This window comes from Mytilus galloprovincialis, chromosome 6 (genome assembly GCF_965363235.1).
Source record: "Mytilus galloprovincialis chromosome 6, xbMytGall1.hap1.1, whole genome shotgun sequence".
Taxonomy (NCBI): Eukaryota; Metazoa; Mollusca; class Bivalvia; order Mytilida; family Mytilidae; genus Mytilus; species Mytilus galloprovincialis.
The window spans coordinates 14,404,738-14,424,959 of record NC_134843.1 but is presented as its reverse complement, the minus strand read 5'-3'; the positions used below and the strand labels follow the sequence as shown (position 1 = coordinate 14,424,959).

The window sequence follows — 20,222 nt, the reverse complement described above, 5'->3', positions numbered from 1 at the left end:
CCAAAATGACTTTTGGCCTCGGTGAATGTCATATCTCTTGGGTTGATAAATCATTGTATCAACCTCATCAAAAGTCAATAATTGAATAATGTCACCGTCCTTACTACTGCATGAGAAACAAAGAGCAATTTCCGCATATCAGATGATTATAGACACTGACATAAACCAAATACAGCAAAACGGTCTTTTGAGATGGTAATAAAAGGTTTAAAACCAAAAAGTTACTGTTTCGCTCAACACTGGTTAACAAATAATAATTAGATACACATCATGAGATTTATCCTGATATAATTGCATACAATTTATTTTTCTTTGGATAGACAATGAAATTATATGAATTATAAATGTCAACATTTAACGTGAATAAAGTATGTTATACCATCTTGGTATAATTTGAGTATGTATTTCAATATGAATTGGATTTTAAATAGAAAATTCACACGAAGAAAGGCGCATATTCACCGCGCTAACGTCGTGTGTTCTTACATACAAATCATAATGATATTTTCGAAGTAACATAATTGGTTCTGATTAAAGTCATATGAAACCTCTAATAATTAAAAAAAATGAAGCATATGTTTTTTTATAACAAAATGGATAGTTTTCATTATTAAACTTGTGTACATTTACTTTTTTCTGAAGAAAATTCCTTAATTTGTCCACATTCAGAAGAAGTTTACTTTATTTTAATTGCTTGCTTCCAGGAAGCAATTCGCCGGATATATTTTTCGTATGCAAAGTAACCTTAGCATGACCCTACTAGTAAAACTCCGGTGATCGCAATATGCATGGGTCTGTCACTGAAATAAGCTATTGTACATGTTAAACACGTGCTCAATATCCACACCTTTTTGTTGATTGTTGACAACCGGGTGACAATCGTTAAACTTCGCCTTCAAAACACGAACTTTAATAACCTGCCATATTTTGACAACAACACTGACCGATTGAAAATTGAAGATTATACGTAATTTATCCGAAAACAATGATAAAATCGTGCACAGAAGAGTTTATGATGTATTAACCCATTTCTCTGACGTCAGTCTATTGTTCTAACAGTGGATTATTTTTCAAGAATCCACTGACCACCATGTTAACTTAAGATAACTTGTATCATAACTTTAAACTTTTTACCTACGATATGTTATCCTCTCAAAAACGAGTGACTGATGCAAGGCTCGTACTTGCGCGTGTTTTCGTCAATGAAGTCTGTAGTCTAAGCGTGATACCACTAGACCACGAGTGCTGATAAATATTATCATTTAAATATCACTCTTATAAATAACGTATATCTGCCAATACATGCCAATAAACTGTATTTCTGTCTTTTTGTTATTTAATAAAATATATAAACAGAATATAGAATCAATGAATTGTAAATATTACTTATTAGTACAATTCCATCATGTCCATGATAAAAAAAAAATCGTCAACTTTATATGAAAAATGAAATATGGATACCTCTAAGATTAAAAACAATATTTTGGTAGAGAAAAACATTACAACAAAAAAAAAATATTCCGGGTACTAGGCTTGAACTTGGCACTGTTAATAACACAGTTACTTGTTTCGGTGCCAACGACTAGACGATCACGGCTATGAACAGCTTACATGTTTCATTGCAAAATGGATATAATCATATATTGTACATGTGTAGCAAGAGCAATTCTGCTTGGGTTTAAGAAAGCAAACCCCAAATAATACTAGTTCATTGATTAACTGATTGACGATGGATGCCAAATGTAATAACGTTAAAATAATCTAAACATAATGAAAGGGAACCAGTTTACATTAAAATTATATATAATTTTTGAATTGAGAATAACCATTGTATCTATCTTATCATCAACTGGTGTCTAGTGAAGTGGTATTATTGTGACATTTACACCTCATTTGGATTTATAATATTTTTATTAATTTTAGAGGTGTAATGTAAACTCCATCATCCATCAAACAAGAGATCTGTACACCATTGACTTACACATTAGGTTACTAAAAATATATATGTAAATATTAAAGGTTTCTAAATTGTTGGTAATTATCTTTTTTTAACTTTCCAAAAAAGATTAAAATAAATTCATATATTAATTATATGTCTTTTTGAATGAATTATAAATACTAGAATCTAATCAATATAAATTATTTGTAATGACTAAACATTGAAGGAAATAATTATTTACAAATATAAAATCTGGAATCAAAAAGGGAAGATAACAACACATTTAAGTTAAATTGAACTTATATTAAGTTAAATATAAATGTGAACCGTGTGGATCTAATCATTTCCAGCTATTATAGAATAAAAAAGACAAAATACGAAATTATTTTCATGAAATTTCGTTGATTCATTGTTAGATCATGAAACAGATAGTCGTTTTACTAGAAATGGGTTAAGCTAGAGAATTGATAAGAAGTAGTGGATTCGAAAACGATAATCAACTCGCGACTAAAGTCGCTCGTTGATTATCGTTTACGAATCCACTACTTCTTATCAATTATCTACTACTGAATGCATTGGTTCAAGAATAACATTATTTTTCACCGTTCACTCATTTCATATGACTTTAATACACTTTAATAAATTGTTTTGTTCAGTGCATTTAGAAAATCTTAATAATGAAATTTAATATCACAAAAATATAACTTACTTGCTTTACAGGTATTATCCGTAGTATCAAAGAACTCGCTAGTAGGTGTTGTACACTGACATGTATTTGATGTACATTTCAGGGAATGTAAGCAGGTACTATCACCAATACTTGTTATGCATACTCCTCCAAATGCGCCCCCTGAAAGTTAAGTTTCATCTCTTAGATTTACGTAATGTTTACTTAATATAAACAAAAATGATTTAGTATGATCGCTAATAAGACCACTCTCTACAGGAAACCAAAATGACTTAAACGTACGCATCCATGGTAGCTATATTTCAACATACTGCATGAGAAACCAAAGAAAAATGCCGCATATCATATGATAAAAGACACTTACTTAACTATGCCAAGTATAGCTCAAACTAAATAATTGAAAGCAAAATAGAGGAAAAAAATATATGATAAACAGAAATCAATAGCAAATCATTAATTACAGGATTCTCACATTAGAAAGGCACATTTTTGTTTACTTTTCTTTTATTTCTTTGTTTTGATTTCGATCAAACGTTAAATGAGCTTGATCTCCTTAACTTTGGTCTACATTCTGTGCTGGTGGTGTGCGAGAAACTATCAAAAAGATAATTTTATAATTGCATTATTCGCTGTTGTCATTAAGTCATCCCTTGTCACCCTGACATGTAATAAAAAGAGTAAAATCACAAAAATGCCGAATTCTGAGGAAAATTGAAAATGAAAGTTTTAAATCAAATGGCAAAATCAAAGGCTCAAACACATCAAACGAATGAATAATAACTATTATACTTTTGACTTAGTACAGGCATTTTCTTAAAAGTAAAAAAATGGTGAATTGAACCTGATTTTATAGCTAGCTAAACTTCTCATTAGTATGACACCGTCATCCATGGGACTTAATAATGATAAATATAGTTCATATATAGCAAATATAATGCATTAAATGAATAACAGAAATAACAAACAAATATTGAACAGCTTAATCGACAACACCAAAAATCAACATCTGATTTATCCGGAGAAAAAAAACAGACTTAAAAACGAACGTTAAAAACACCCTAGGTCGTGTGTTAAAACTTACCAAATGACAAATACCAATTTCTATATTGTTTTCTTCCTTGAATAGACTAGTTGTTGTCACATATTTAAATAATTTGGTGCTTTGATTTACTTATTCTTGGAAGATTCGTATGTAGTCTAAATTTCCAACTCCACAAATATTGTTCTGGTATGTGTTTTGGCATTAATTCTTAAACATTTTGCAAATACTTAGATACTTAAGGAAGCTGGCTTGTCGTGGTTTGGATTGTTTGTCAGATTTTCGGAATCCTCTAGTTTTATCCATTTGAATGCCTTTAAAACATTTGACCGGTGACCCCCATTTTTCTCTTTAAAAAATCTTTTATGTGTATAATGATAAGCCATCTGTAAAAGTCTTATAAAATTTTAATTACTTTTAAACAGTTTTTGAGAACTTCAACTTGTCAATGATAAAGCTAAGTCAAGAGAGAATATTTTCCCGCCAAAATTTCAATGGCTCATATCTCGAAAACAAGCACGGTGACCTATATATTTTTTTTGCCTTTATAATTAATTCCCTATCAATATAAACTAGTGTTTTGAAAAGTTAATTACTTTGAAACTGAGAAGCGAACTCCCTATTTATTACACTATTAGTTGTTACTTTTCCTGCAACAATAGAGACAAATGTCGTGTTGATAATGGCAAATAAAATTTCTGTGCTTAGTCCCAGAAGCTTGTTTTCTTATAGAAAATAAATGGCTAAATTTGAATACAGATAGTCCAAATCGGAAAAAAATGATAAACGCGTTTGGACAAAGTTCAACAATGCGTATTATGAATATTCCATTTAGATGATTCCAAAGGTTTAATAGTTACTCTGTAGCAGTAAACCTCTTTAAGAAAATGATAATATGGAGAAATTTTAGTAATCTCTTTTATCGTAAAGTTTAGTTCCCGAAAGTATTTCGAAACAATTGAATTTCATAAAAATGGCAGCATTGCCATTTAGACAATGTCATGTGACTTGGCTACTGATTTGATTATCATTAAAAGTTGTTTACTTACTCGGTGTGCACACAGTTGCACTCGATTTGTAATGAGTTGTTCCAACACATTTACATGTACCACTGGAACATTCTGAGTTGGCCACCGTGCAATCTGTATTTCCGGTACAAGTCTCATCGACATTTGCAGCTATAATGAATTAACAGTAAATTATGACTTAAGGAATTATGAGTTAGTTTGCAGTAGAATAACTGTTTGTTTTGCCGAAGTAAACAGGTTTTACATCAAATAACATAGCACCAACGAATACATTAACATGCCGCAGGATAGTTGCCACATCTAATAAAAAAAATGTCTCATTTACAATTTACAAAAGCTAGATTCAATTTAGATACACATTTATTGAATAAAAGAAAGAGTAATGGAAATATTCTAAGTACTTTTATGTTAGTGGTTTACAAAATATATAAATAAATGTTAAAGAAGGATATTTTGTATTCTATCCCTTTTAAGACTAATTTAAACGAAAAGATTCGACCACTGTTATTATAGTAAAAATGTCATTCTTTAAACATTAAGCAACTTACACTGATACATGTAAAAAATGTATAGTCATTGAGATAACATAAGGTAACCACTTGTAACAGATATGTATTTTGTGATGTTACAGTGCAGTTATAAATGCAAATAAACCTTACTATAACTTAGAAATAATTGCAAGAAAGATATTCTATTCTCCAATTGAACCTTTTTTTCAGCTTTTTGCAATGATTTCTCAATTAAAAGAAGTTTAGAGGTCAAAACAAATGTATAAAACCATGGCCAACTAAAATGATTCCAATTACAACTATTTGACAGACTTATGTCTTAAACACATCTAAAGTATGTTATTTTGATAGATTGGCGATAGTTTTTTACCTCCATGTTCTAATTGGCCGAAACAAAGCTTTCTCTTGTCATATATTCTTTAATGAACTTTGATTGAAATTTGACATATGATAAAATAATGAACACCAGCACCATACCTGAACATAACTCGACAGTTAAAAGGCTAAGTAGACAAATAACCAACTGTACTGACTTCTTGACCTGAAATTTTAAGATAACAATCTCAATACGAATAAGCATTTGCAAAGATAATGGTTTCGTGCATGTCAAAAACGGGTACTGTATCATAGTTTTGATTGCGTAATTTGTATTACATGATCTAGTTTCTATATATATATATGTCATGATGAAGATTAATTTAAGAGGGTGTCCATGGAAAAACCAGGCAGTGGATGGCACATGACATATTTTGTATTCAAAATTTTTCATCTATTTCATATCATAAATTCATTCTTTCTCAAAGTTGAATTTTGTTTTTTTTATTAACTGCAAACATAAAGAGAAAACAAAATACAAAGAAAGCACTGAAAATTCATTGAAAAGGGGAGATAACTCTTCATTTTGTACAAAAATTTGTTGCTTTGTTAGTGAACTTTAAAGTCATTTTCTGAGCCATCCACTGTTGATTCAAAAATATCTTTGACATATATATCCTTTGCATGATATAAACATTCAATGGGAAAAATATTATGTTGTGCCACCCATATCATAGGATTTGCCTGATATTTACTTGGACAGCCTCTTAATTGTTATTCATCTTTTCTTGTATATTTTAATGAAGAGTTGATCTAAGCTTAGGTTATAGTATAATGGAATAATAACATTGTTATCTTAATAACTGTCCTTTAACTTTAGTTCTTAAAAAATGTCAGATTCAAACCTCGTTCATTCTAAAATGATGTATGAAAAATTGAGATTTTAAAAATTTGGAGATGTGTGTTTGTAGTTTTTTTTTTTAAGGAAATACAGTTTTGTTGGAAACAGATATATAATTGGTTGTATTCCCGATCATTTTTTTTTGTTCTTATTGTAACGTTTATTGTCTTTGAACATACAAATTTTCTTGTCAGATCTTGATCGTTTGTATTATTTATACTTAATATATAACTATGCCTTTGAAGTTCTTTTAGTCATTCGGCGGGGTCCACTTAGCCATTTGAATTTCTAATGTTTACTTGAATTTGAACGTATATAACTGTGATGCCTTTTTCAAGACATAACTGTAAAGTCAGCACCACATTGTCTTTTTTTCCATTGTTCTATATGGACATTTATGTCTTTGTTACATATAGTCATAAGAATGAAAATTAACATTTGCATAACCATATTTTAATAATATTATATATATTGCAGATGTTCCAGTAATTAATATGAGTAATCCTAACAGAAAAAATTGCGAAATATCTTCTTTCATTTTCATTGTTGTGCTTATCTTAATATATTCATGCTCAATGTTATCAAAAAGTTATAAATATTTGTCAAAATTGTCATATTTTAGCAAACACAAAAATATAAGCCGAATCAAACATTATGTACCTTTCAAACAGACATTTTTATCGAGAGTTTAAAATGATTATAGAAATAAGGAGATGAGGTATGATTGTTAATGAGACAACTATCCAACAAAGTTCACATGAAGTGATTGTAAGCAGGTGTAGGCAACCATACATGTACGTCCTTTCAACAAAGTGAAAAACCCAATACAGTAGTTAACTTATTAGAATTGAGGGTGTATAAGTACGTTTGAGTCAGTGACAACTCTACAACAGATTTACCCATCGGATCGCCATCTATGATGGTGATACATGGCTGTGTACATAATGTATATATACAACTCGTCTAAACATCAACCCAACAATGCAGATTTCACCTAGATAGATGCACATTCCCGATGAAGCTAATTTGTTTAGCGAAATATTGCGTGAATAATATATAAAATATAACAACTGATTTTATAACACTCATTAGTGTGTTAAAGTTACATTCTTAGACACTTATATACTTTAATTTAGTAACTGCATTAGTTTATTTAAAAACTGATCCACACCCAGTGCGTGAACTGGTGACAAAATATTATCGCCCCTGTAAACAGTGGGCTCTTCTGACTAGAGGTAATCGGTAAAGAATAGCGGAAAATGGTGTACATTGTTTACGAGCTTGAAATGAGCTAACACAGACGAACTGAGACGTGTCAACGTAATGTGAATATGATAATGCACCAGGTAATAATTAATTGTTAAGTTTATCACATCATCGTATCTTCATATGATAGGTAAATAAGTGAATTTTCGATTTTAAGTGTCGTCAGGGTTCAAACCTGGAATCATGCCAACCTTTCATTATTTTTTTTTAATACTAACCTATAGTCGGAACATCTTGGTTTTCTCCCAATTTGTAAAGTTAATTATGCTGCTTGACATATATTTTTTTTGGGAAAAAAAATTGATATGCAGTCAAATGTGGCAGTTTTTAATATTTGTTGCTATGTGAAATAAAGGGAAGTAAATTAAAGTAAAAGAAGGCGCGCTTTTTCAAATAGTAAACAATTTAATTCAGATGCATAGTATTTTGTCAAATGATAAAAATTATCGTAGAAACTTGCTAGAAATTGATCTAATTTATAAAAGATATACAACGTGACATACTGAAATCTGAAAAGGAGTAAAACCACCATACCTTGAACAAATTCAGTTAAAAAAAGGGGGGGGGGGGGGGGTAAAATGCTGCGAAATTTAGATTTTATTTATTTTTTGTCGACAGCCAAAAGATGATTTGATATGTAACTAACTACTTTTTCAATTTCATTGTAAAGTAAAATTGGCTTTTTTTGGGGTCTCTGTTTATTGTGGTCTGATGTTTTCAGGTTCTCTTTGGATTGCAAAATAATATTATAATCATCTAATTGAATGTTCAAATTATTTTGCAGCGATGGTGTGTATGGAAGGAAGACTGTCATAAAACCCAACAGATCCGGATGACCCTTTAAATAATTGCTTAACATCAATAGCGATGTAAGATTCAAGTGTTTGATTTAGCACAAGTTTAGCCAGGTTTTCCTTGTAATTGTGGCAGAAAAACCACTAGACAGTGTCATGCATTGAAAGGATATCAAACGGATATTTTATGGAATTATTCTCATACATAAAAAAATCATATGCATAGGAATGTGGAGCTAGTGTCTTTCATGCAGCAATTTTTAATTTCCAATATAAACTCTGAAAAGACAAGAGCATAGAAATGTATACCAATGAGAAACATTCTTTGTGAATAAAATCATTCCAAAACTTAAATGTGTCATTAGTGTTGCATTATTTATCAGTAGAGATAATCAGATTCCAGTAAGATTGTCCAACTGATGGTTTTTGTTTGTAATCAATTTTGTAAATCTTAGTTTTTTTGACAATCCGGGCTGTGCATGTTGCCCGGCTGCCCCTTTCAGTGTGAGACAATATTTTGTTTATGATAAACAAAATCACTGATTCAAGACTGGAGCGGACCCCTTTTAGGCAGGGGGAAGATTTTTTTTTACAGAGTCAAACATTTTTCCTAATAATAATACATTGAGATTTAATATATACTTCGTTATATGTAGTGTGTATATTAAAGTATTGGCAACAAAATTCATCAATTTTGGGATCATAATACTGTTTAAGAAAAACCCTTAGCCCCTGTACATCATAAAAGTTCATAATCTTCTGTAACACACGTGCATGGTTAATTCGGATCACATATTTTCTATTCCGATGTTATAAGAATTCGAAGGTTCATATCATTTACAATATCATTCAAAAAATTTCTGGGATTTTTTTTTACTATCAACGTTGAACCTCGAGGTTACATTGTAGTAAAAAAAAATCCAATAAAAACGTTGAATGTAAATGATATGCACCTTTAAATCCTATATTGTAGGACTCATGTTGTTCAAACATAATGTGTTGATCAATTATGTTATGATGATTTTGATAAACTTCACATTAGGTAATCTTTCACGTATATTGATTACATTATATCGAGTTGTCCCAACGATATACTTGTCGGTTTGCTCGATCATACGAATTTACCGACATTCATATAGACAAAATGACACAACTTTGAAAAATTCTTGTGACGAAACTACATTTCGGAACACGTTAAAAATTGGATACCCAGAAAGCTACATTATTAAGGTTTGATATATATTTTTTTCAAAAAAAAAGAAAAATATGCAGGCAAATGTGGCAGTTTTTTACACACCCCTATGTTGAACAATAGGTTGTTCAATTAACAGCATGTTTGGCAATTAAAAAATCATATATTAACACATTTAGCTTTAACATATACTTTATTTATAGTGGTTGTATAAAAGTTATATAATGGTTTTGTGTTTTAAGAGATATTCATCCCTATGCATATCGGGTTTTATGCGTAAATTGTCTCTCCTGTTTTTAGACCTTTTCTATCTCTTTCATAAGAAGAGTGACTTTTCTATTGTTCTAGTGTCACTGGAAATCCCATTGACCTAGATAGATTGAATGTTGATTGTTGCTATTTTTAGACACTATATAAATATATAATGTGGTATGATTGCCGGAATTGTAATAAAAACGAACTGCAAAGAAGTTTTTTTTTAAGAATTCAGTATTTTGATACTCGTTGTTTATTTTGTCATGGAAGCAGTTATAAAACGAAGTCGTTATCTAATATGTATGTCACTTTCAATTTATTGAAGCCGTTTTCCAATGATCTTTTTTCTCTTTTCTTGTGGCATATTCATAAAATGATATTTCGATATTTGAATAAAGATAAGGTCTGTTCGGTCAATCGTCCTGAACATGCATGAAATATTTGCCCCGGAACGATAAGCAACAAACAATCAATCAATCAATCTGTCCCGCCAGGTCTGTCATTTAAAGTAGATCTATATTTTTTTGTAAATATAACAGACTGATTAAACAAAACTATTGATATACAAATGTATTGATTAAACTGAAATCGTTTCTGTATATGCTGTATACCACATGTAGCATATGTCGTCAGTACACAAAATCAATGGTTTTATGTTTTATAAAACATGAATAACGACAAAATACAGAAGAGATTTTAACTGATATATCATGATAATTGCATGAGTATTGATATCTTTAGATACATAAAGTTTTAAATTTGCCATTAGATATAATGTATCGTGCAGTGAGATTACAAAGTACAAAGTTTTCATACAAAAAGTATACATTACATATCCTTTATTTTTTGCTTAAAGGAAGATAGATTTTCAATGTATAATGACCATTGAAAAAATTGTAATACAATTATAATAGATTAATTTAAAATATGCATGAGAAATTGAATAATCATCAGTTCGTTTCGTCATATTTTATCTTTGTTTCTCTTCTGGAGCAATTCACAGGAACCCCAAAAGTCAATTTTGTTACTCTTGAGTTAAGCTGTAAAATATTTAATGTCGCTTTGCCATCTGAAGCGTCAAAATATTTTCATGAATATGAGTTTAACCCGTCTGACAGACCAGATCGTATGTTATGTTGTTTATTGTGTGCTTCTGTATATTGGCGAGCATAATGTGATAGCATTTAATATATATTAAAAAAACTAATTAAAAGCTATGTGCTTACAGTATCATCTAAAAAATAAAATCACAAAAATACTGAAATCCGAGGAAAATTCAATCGTAAAGTCCCTAATCAAATAGCAAAATCAAATGACAAAACACATCAAACGAAGTATTTTAGAACTACCTTTCGAAAGTTTACATTTGTAATATGGATCGAACAAAGTTTAAGACAAATCAATTTTGAAATTAGCAAAATAAAATTATATAATGAAATTGTGTTAAGTACCTTGATTATTAAATATAATACTTTTTATTTTTGAAACAATCGGTATTCAAAACGAACACTTACATTGAAAAGAGTATGGGGCATTTAGGGATGTTCATAATATAGTTGTGGTATGATTGCAATTAGACAACGATCCCCAAAAATTCCAATGAAATGGATACAAGCAAATACTTGAAACCGTACAGCCTTCAACAAAGAGAAAATTAATACCGTTTAGTCGGCTTTGAAAGACCAAACATTAAATTAAATATGTGACATAATTCAATCACAACAAATGTTTACCAGCCTAGTAATTTTAAACAAACAAAATCACGACAAAAAAAAAAAAAAAAAAAAAAACCAAACAAAAAAAAAACAAAAAAAAAAAAAACAACAAAAAACAGTCTAGATGTGGCTTGGAATCTATACAGTCCTCAAAACAAAAAGGACAAATACAACATATCTGAGTGACTCACAGTTACTGACAGCTAGTTTAATGAAAGGAAAAAAAAACTTAAACAAAATGATGTATGAAAACTAAAACAGTAATCAGTTCACATCAAGCATCCAATGGAGTTAGGGGAAAGACGTCATTAACAGTCAGAGAATGTAAAATGTCAAGATACTAGTTTGACAGATTGTAGAGCCATGGATATGAATACGTGTAAATTATATTTAGTATGGTTTGGATTTATTGATAACAATTTGATTATGATTTTGGGTGTTTTAACGCCACTTTTACGCACCGCATTAAAGCTATTTCGTGGCGGTCAGTTTTTATTGGTGAAGGAAGCCGGAGTACCCGGAAAAAACCACAGACCTGCCATAGGAAAACTGACAATCCTAGTCAATTAAGATTAAAGTCGAGTGAACCCGCACTCAGAACCTCAGTGTTGACTGGCTAGTGATTAGGCCAATAAAAATTAACTGATAGATTTTCATCCCCGCCCGCCCCTCTGAAATCTTCCCGCCCTGATTTTTTTTATTTTATAAAATTGACCATTTCCGGATTCTGTTCATTTCCATAACCGGTAACCGTTACAATTTCGTTTCATTCAAAGCTTCCTGTTTCAAATTTTGGTTTTGTACCTCGAGTAGATCTAACCAAAATGATTTTAAAAGTCGACATATTCTGTTGCTCTATGATGACAACATCATCTCCCGATAGTAAAGATTGATTTCGAGAATGACATGAAATATTCGTGTTACGAGAAACACGCTGTTTCCAAGACCGCATGTCACAAATGATTTCTGTGTTTAGAAAACTGCGGTTTTTTTTATTTAAGCAATGATTTTGTATCAGGAAATTTAAACTGTGAATGATATTCAAAGCGCAAGATTCGTGGAAACCATTGATACAAAAACATGACTGGATTCAAGATATTGAAACACAAGCACAAACTCGTCAGACTTATAACCGTATATTGAATTTAAAAAGTCAAGTAACATACGCATTTTAATGGCCTTCTTTTACTTTAGGGGTCCCAACTCTTATAGAGCTAAACTTAACTATCCTAAACCCCAATCTTACCCTAACCCATACCTAACCATTACACTAGCCCTAACCCTAACATAAAACATCTCCTGTCCTAACCATTACTTTGAACTTGAACTCATAACTCTAAAGTATAGGGATCATTATGGTAAAAGAAAGCCATTTTATTTATGCAAGCCCTCATGTCTGTCTTTTTATGTTGACAAACAGAAAATGTCCCAATACACCCAAAAGAGTCATTAAGGTGGTATGGGAGTCTAAAATAAAAATGATAGAATTTGTTCATACTTTGCCAAAACGTACGTTGTATCTATTGATACATGATGAAAAATATAATAAAAATTATAGGTCACCGCGCATTTTCTCAAGCTACAGGACGGGACAAAATGACATATTTTGTATGGATTATACAGGAAAAAACACCATTTTGTGATTAGAAACTAAACAAAATGATAGAATTGTTAAATACTTCAGGAAAAGATAGCTTCCAGACACTGCTTTGAGAATATCAAAAGAAAAGATAGGGTCACCGTACGTTTTTTCCGGCTAAAATACAAAATAGGAAAATTCCATACAGAATCCTTCAGAAAATGCACTTTTTTTAGAGTTACCTCCCCTTAAAATGCCAATTTAAAAAAAAAAAAAAAAAACAACCAAAAATAATTAACATTTGCAAAAATATCAATATTTAGAAGTTATATTCTTATAAATTGGTACTTTTAAATGAAAATGTACATTAAACATCTGCATTCCTGCATCAAATTTTGCTAACTTGATGGAAAATCTGGACCTTTGATTCTCTGTTTTTTACAATCCAAGATGGAGGAAGACGCCCATACCACCTTAAACAACTTTTTTTTTATTAAGTTCATGTTTTACATGGTAATTATATTCTCATCTTGCATAAGTACCAACCCTATTATTTTCAACACTGTTTGAGTTTTCTTTTTATTCTGTGCTTATAATAATTGTTTTGCATACCAATGCATTTGCTTCATTTTATGGGAATACAAACCGTCGTTTAGAAACTCAAATACATTTGGTGTAGGTAATCCAACTGAAGAGAGCATTTTTCACACGTTTTTGTTGTTTAGTTTTTAAAGCCACAATAAGATATATATTTATTTCAGGATTTTAAAAATCATGTAAGATTCTTCCTACTTGTGTATATATGATATCAGCTTATTATTACACGTGCATATATGATGAACTTGTCACAACAAGGTTTCATATGAAATAAAATTTTAAAAATAAAATCCTCCCACCCGCCCCATTTTTTTTAAAAATTTGGATGAAAATCTACTCATTAATTTTAGTTGGCCTTACAGTAGTAACTACTTAGACCACTCGGCCCCTGGATCCGCCTATGGTAGCCCACAGACTAATTCAAAACTAGCAAAAGTTTAACATTGTTTAAAACAAACAAAAATATTCAAATAATTCACAATCTTCTAATTCTGTACTTCCTCTGGAAAACTCTCAACAAATCTTTTCATGGATTATGTCACATATCAGATATCTACCTTATACAGTCCCAGGAGATGAAAACTGTTTTGTCTTCTCTCTTTAAGTTTAATCAATAAAGGCGACTTGAGTCTAAGTAGTACATTTAGTACTGTATATATATTGTATGCTCCCATATTGTCCAAAAATGGATTTTGTGGGAAGATGGAGTTATTATGATAACCCATGAGAATACCATGACTTTGATAGGTATATACAGGGCATGTTACTTGGAAGTATGTGGGCTACATCCTTTAAAATTAAAGCTCCAGCAGTCGTCTGCATTTTTTATGAGACAGTTTAAACCCGATCCAAACATTTTCACTCTGCCAAGTACTTTATCACTATATCACTATCAGGTTCACATTTCAACCTATTTAGCAATTATTATACACACTTTATGGTTATATAACATCACCTTACCAATATTGTACTCAGTAAACAAATTGCGCCTATTCAGCAAAAAAAACCCTGCAAAAATCTTACAAGTTTTCTTTCACCATGTGAAGTTATCTAATTATCATCTTTTTAAAATGAGCAAATTTAATTTGTTCCCAGCATCCTCTTCTTCAAAAAATAATAGTTGGAGCATGGAATAATGTCAAATTGTTCGAAATAATTGAATAAATAAAACAAAACATCTGTTTATATTCCAGTTTTAAGGATTTGAAATTAACCATACATGTAATGAATGATGTATGGAATTTGGGTACTGACCTCATTACAATATCATGGATTGTTTGGAGGTAATTTCAAACCCATTTTTCAATGACTCTACATGGACTCAAAATTAAATTGGTGAAACTAAATTGTAAACAAGAATAGTCTACAAAATAAGCACAGAATGAACTTTTGTCTGGTACATAAAAAAAGTTGGTGGAAAAAACTGACAACATAGGTGCAATTTGGGTATTCTCATGTTAGCAACTTCAGAACAGAACTACAAATTTATTTTCATGACCAAAAAACAAAATAAAGTACAAACTTAAAGGCAAAAAAAATGCTTTGCCACACACAGCCTGACACGACCACAGATGTATATTTAGCATATAAAAACACCAAATTTTTTATGTCAGTTGAAATCAAACATATTTTAATTTTGGACCCTTCAAACTTCAATATGGACTATAAATTTGAAAACAGGTATCAGGTGAACCCAAACATTTCTATTCAGCAGAAGTCTACTTAATTTCATATGATAGTAAGTCCTACAAAAATATTGAAAATGTGAACATTTGATTTTTTTTCTAGCTTCTCTCCTGTGAAAGCAGTACCTTTTTGGTCACTATTTATGTGTTGCGTCTAAATAAGAATTGTAACACTTTATAGTGACTGAACAGGTTAAACAAATACTTCTCAAGAAACCGAAAAAGAAGACAACTTGAAACAGCACCAGCCGTCCCAGTATATGTATGAATAAAAACTCGGATCAGAATAGCATGGACAATATGTTAGTTATGACTGTCCTTGTGAATATATAGTGAGGAAAGTTATCAATAATTCTGCAGATAATGCAATTTTATCAAGTATTTTGTACATTTTCTGTTAAAATTTTCACACAATCAGTGTAACATTCAAACAGACTAAACTAAATTTTTATTACTGAAAGTTTCAAACAATGAGAAGTGTTTTATTTACCAAATAACTCATGTGTTTCTGTGAGAAAATAATGTGCAATTTTGGGAATTAAAGGGACAGAAGATACTTTTGCAGCGCATTGGCGCATGTCAATTGTGAATATATATATATAGCATCACCTGCCAAATCATTATGTGTTGCGTCTATATATACTAGATGAGTATAATCGATGTAAATAAGGTAAATTTTGGACGAAAACCCCAAAATTTTGAAGAAAAAAAACACCCCCAAAAATGTTGTACCATAACCCCCAAATCAATTCTAATCTTCCTTTTTTGTATTGAACCTTCTAGTAAAATTTCATAAAGATCCTTTCACTTATACTCAAGTTATTGTCTGGAAACCAAATGTGTTTTCTTGGAAACAACTATGACATGATTAAGCATTAGTTGAATGCAAATTTTTGACATGCTAAAATTGCTTGTATTTTCCATTTCCATTCTCAATTTTATTTTGCTGTCATTTAAAACTTGAAAAGTAAGCTACTGTTAAGGCTACATCATGTACATGTAACAAAAAAACATATGCAAGAAATGACATAAAACTGACTCTGAATTAGTACATGAAATTGATGTAGAACTCACAAACTGAAGATGATCAGGAATACAAATGTTTTTTATTCGAGTCAGATTTTTTTCACAGAAGCCCTTCAGCGCTATCACTTCAAATTATTTAGTCAAAATTTAACACCAGTATTAAAGGTTTAACATAACAAATTGGCAAATACGGCCTTATTATCACCTAAAAAACTACTGTGTACAGACTTACCTGTGCGGTTTGGGAAGTTTTAATGTTTTTAGATATATAAAAGTTAAATTCATTTTGCATATCTGAAAGATAAAATCATTTTTGGTGAAGATCTGGATTCAATATATTTTTTTGTCTTATGCTTGAACAGATTTTTTATTGGAATCAGAATATTTTTTTCGGAAAAATACCATAACCCCTCCTGCCTTTTCAAGTTCAATGATCGTTTCCTAAACATTTTCCATCTGAACTTATAATTTTATTTTAGACATAAACAATATGTTAATGTAGCATAGGACATTCGTTCTGAACATGCATGAAATATTTGCCACTGGATGTTAAACAACCAACAACCAATCAATATATAGGACATTGTCGTAGACTTAGTATAAAGCTGGCATTTAAGGTAGCGCCTTCTTCATATTACATTTAACAGATTACAGATTACGCTCATTAAAATCTAAAACGTCACAACAGACACGGGAATAACGAACAAGTTGGGATATATACACACCGTACGACGGTGCTAAAGGAACATCAACGTCAAAACAATAAAATAAATAACGATAGAGATTGGTTAACTAAAGTATGTAAAGAAAGGATATTTTGCAAATACTACTTAACACAGCTTAAACCTATAATCTATGAACCATTGTAATGAATTTCAAATCCTATCAAAACCAACAAGCCAAGTGCTCACTTGAAAAAAAACTGGGTTCTTGTGATATGGATTTCTTCACCAAAGAGAAAACAGGACTTCTACTTTTGGCTATACAATGTAGTTCGTGTCGTATTTGAGAAACTTTAGTCACGGTAAATAACATTGTATGTTTTATCTCTTAAGAATTTTGCATTTCACTCCTTATGTATAGGGCACCACCTCTGGATTGGATTGTACATGCAATACATTTTACCTAACATCCCAAAATTGAACTATTGAGAATAACATAAAAAATGTTAACAATAAACTGCAATGAAGAAAAGAAAAAAATAAGGACAAATATATTATAGAATAACAGCTGCATCTCATATACAATGAACCAAACTTTTTATAGATATCTTTTTATAGATATAATTGAATAAGCATACAAAAGAGAAATGCACGACGAGTCAATTACAAATAATAATAACAGTTATGTCCATCTGCAGTAACGTTTTTGTTGTCTAGAAAAGTTACCGTAATAATGTTACAGATATATTTTCTATGTATTATCCTATTTTGATTAAAATCTAGATGTTGCTTCAAATCTATCTTATATACTAGTAACAGAAATGTGTGTTGTAGATCAATTTAGTAACCCAATAGGACAATTTTCATTCGTATTTCACAAATTCATATTTTCAATCGACATATATATAAATGTCTATGCGATGGGATCGGGGTATGTCAATCAGTGTTCTATGTTTTGATTGGATTGAATTAAACCCTTTTGTCTCTCTATCTACCACGTTTGCTATCATTCACTTAAATTGTTCATTTGGATTAATTTGATAGTCATCGTTTGTCAATGCATCAATTCTATTTTGTTCTTATAGAATACAGAATAATAACAATTATAGGTTTACCACGACCTAACTTTAATAATTTTACTCTGAAGTTGGATTTTATAGTATGATACTTCACCATCAATATCAATATTGTCTACTTGTAAAGAACGTTGATGTACAAAACAAGTTGATTGATTAGTATTTGATTAACGTTCAATATTTTTTGCACATTCAAGTTCATCAGCAGCATAACATCATGATCTAGATGTCATGCCTAAGTGAGAAGGTTAAGTTTTCTTTGAAAATGTATGTCAAATGAATTCAGCAAAATCAACCTTCAAAATCTGAAGTGTAGTGTCAGCATTGTTGTATGACACTTTTCAAGGTGCCCGTAAGAATGTTCTTATGTTGAACTTATATGGGTTGAAATTATTTTAGCCACTCCCGAGATAAAAAACGGCAACACCATCATTATATGTTTTTCTCAAAATTACATGGATATTTTTCTCATATTCATCGAGATTTGATACATTGTTTTCATAAGTTCAGTGACATGTTTTGAAAAAATGTCTGTTGTTGTGTTGGTCGTTGTGTGAAACTGTTGTTATGTTTCCATCTTTTTCAATCATGCCATTGGAATTCTCATTCGTTTTTGTTTAGTCTTCCGGATGGACCCCGTAACGTCTCTAATACAATCAAACCAACTTGTGTTAAGTATTAATGTTAGTACATGTTTACATGTAATGGTTGTAGACGAAGCGGTATGAATATTCACAAGTGATGTTTTCTGTTATCAAAAGTCAATGAAATATATAAGACTGAACATCACCGATTTATATCTAATGCGCAGTTTAGTAAGGTGTTCTATTATGTGATCATAGCAAATAAGTTTAAAAACAAAGTATTTTTATATATGAGGAATGTTCGGTTGATTGACAGATATTTAACAGTCAGTGGCAAGTATTACAAGCATATTCAGAATTATCAGAATGTATTATGTGGTAATGCCCAAGACACGTGGTTCGGGAAAACCCATCATCAGTTTCGCTATAAGTTTGGAAGTGCAACTTAATGCTATATCTGTATACCATGATTGACACTGTGCTAAACTCGTCATTTGATAACAGACAAACGCAAGACGTATGCCCCTTTAATTGCATAATCGTGACTTGTGACAGGTGCATAAAAATATAGCGGGGTTAAACATGTTTGTATGGACACAACCCTTTTCTATATTATTTTTTCCTGTTGTTGTTATTATTATTGTTGTTGTTGTTCAATAGATTTTGATGATGCGAACTATTTCAAGAGTTTACTCGTTTGTAATTATTCCTGAACGACTGTGTTAGTCGAAAGCCCCACCCTGAATCTCGTCGACTATTCTTAAACCGCCATCAATTAATATATATTTTTTTCTTAAATTCAAACTCACCATCATGTCAATTTCTCGTAAATAATCCGAATCCTTATAATAAGTTAACAAACTTTAGTTTACTACATAAACCACAACTTGTATATGTCATCAGTGTGTTAATTGTGTGTTTAATGACACATCTTCGTCGAGCAAATCATTTAGACAAAGAGAAGAAAGCTGTTACCCGCTGTTTACAGTTTAAAAAAATCTGTAATGTAATTTTAATCAATTATATTATATCTAGTAAACCAATATCCTTGAAATAGTACACGAATTACGCGAAGTGTGCTAATATGACTTATATCTAAGAAAGATAAAAATATGAAATACTTTTATTACATCTTTTAGAGTATCTTTTCATTTTTTAACAACTATTCTGCGTTCTGGAGAATATATTTTATGCAATACATTTTTGTACGAACTCCGACCAGATGAGCATTTTTTTGGTGTCAATCACGACCTTTTTGGGAAAAAATATCAAAGTGCCCACGATTTGAGATTTGCACGGAAAACTCAGAAATAATAGCGTAACAATGTACAAGAGCCAGTGATTATATTTTTTTTAAATGCAGGTTTGCTTG

The 20,222-nt window shown here is 30.7% G+C and overlaps 1 protein-coding gene across 2 annotated transcripts in view; it reads right to left on the bottom strand.

Moving 5' to 3' along the window:
* LOC143079005 (uncharacterized) overlaps positions 1–19,801 on the bottom strand; it is a 65,879-nt gene extending 46,078 nt beyond the window's left edge. For both annotated transcript variants that reach the window (XM_076254105.1, XM_076254106.1), the window contains exons 1-4: positions 19,660–19,801; positions 5,681–5,744; positions 4,716–4,844; positions 2,649–2,789 (exon numbers count right to left, since the gene is read on the bottom strand). In XM_076254105.1, coding sequence (XP_076110220.1) covers positions 2,649–2,789; positions 4,716–4,844; positions 5,681–5,744; positions 19,660–19,665 — 340 coding nt within the window. In that variant the 5' untranslated portion in view covers positions 19,666–19,801. The remainder of the gene's footprint in view (positions 1–2,648; positions 2,790–4,715; positions 4,845–5,680; positions 5,745–19,659) is intronic.
* Between the last annotated feature and the right edge of the window lie 421 nt (positions 19,802–20,222).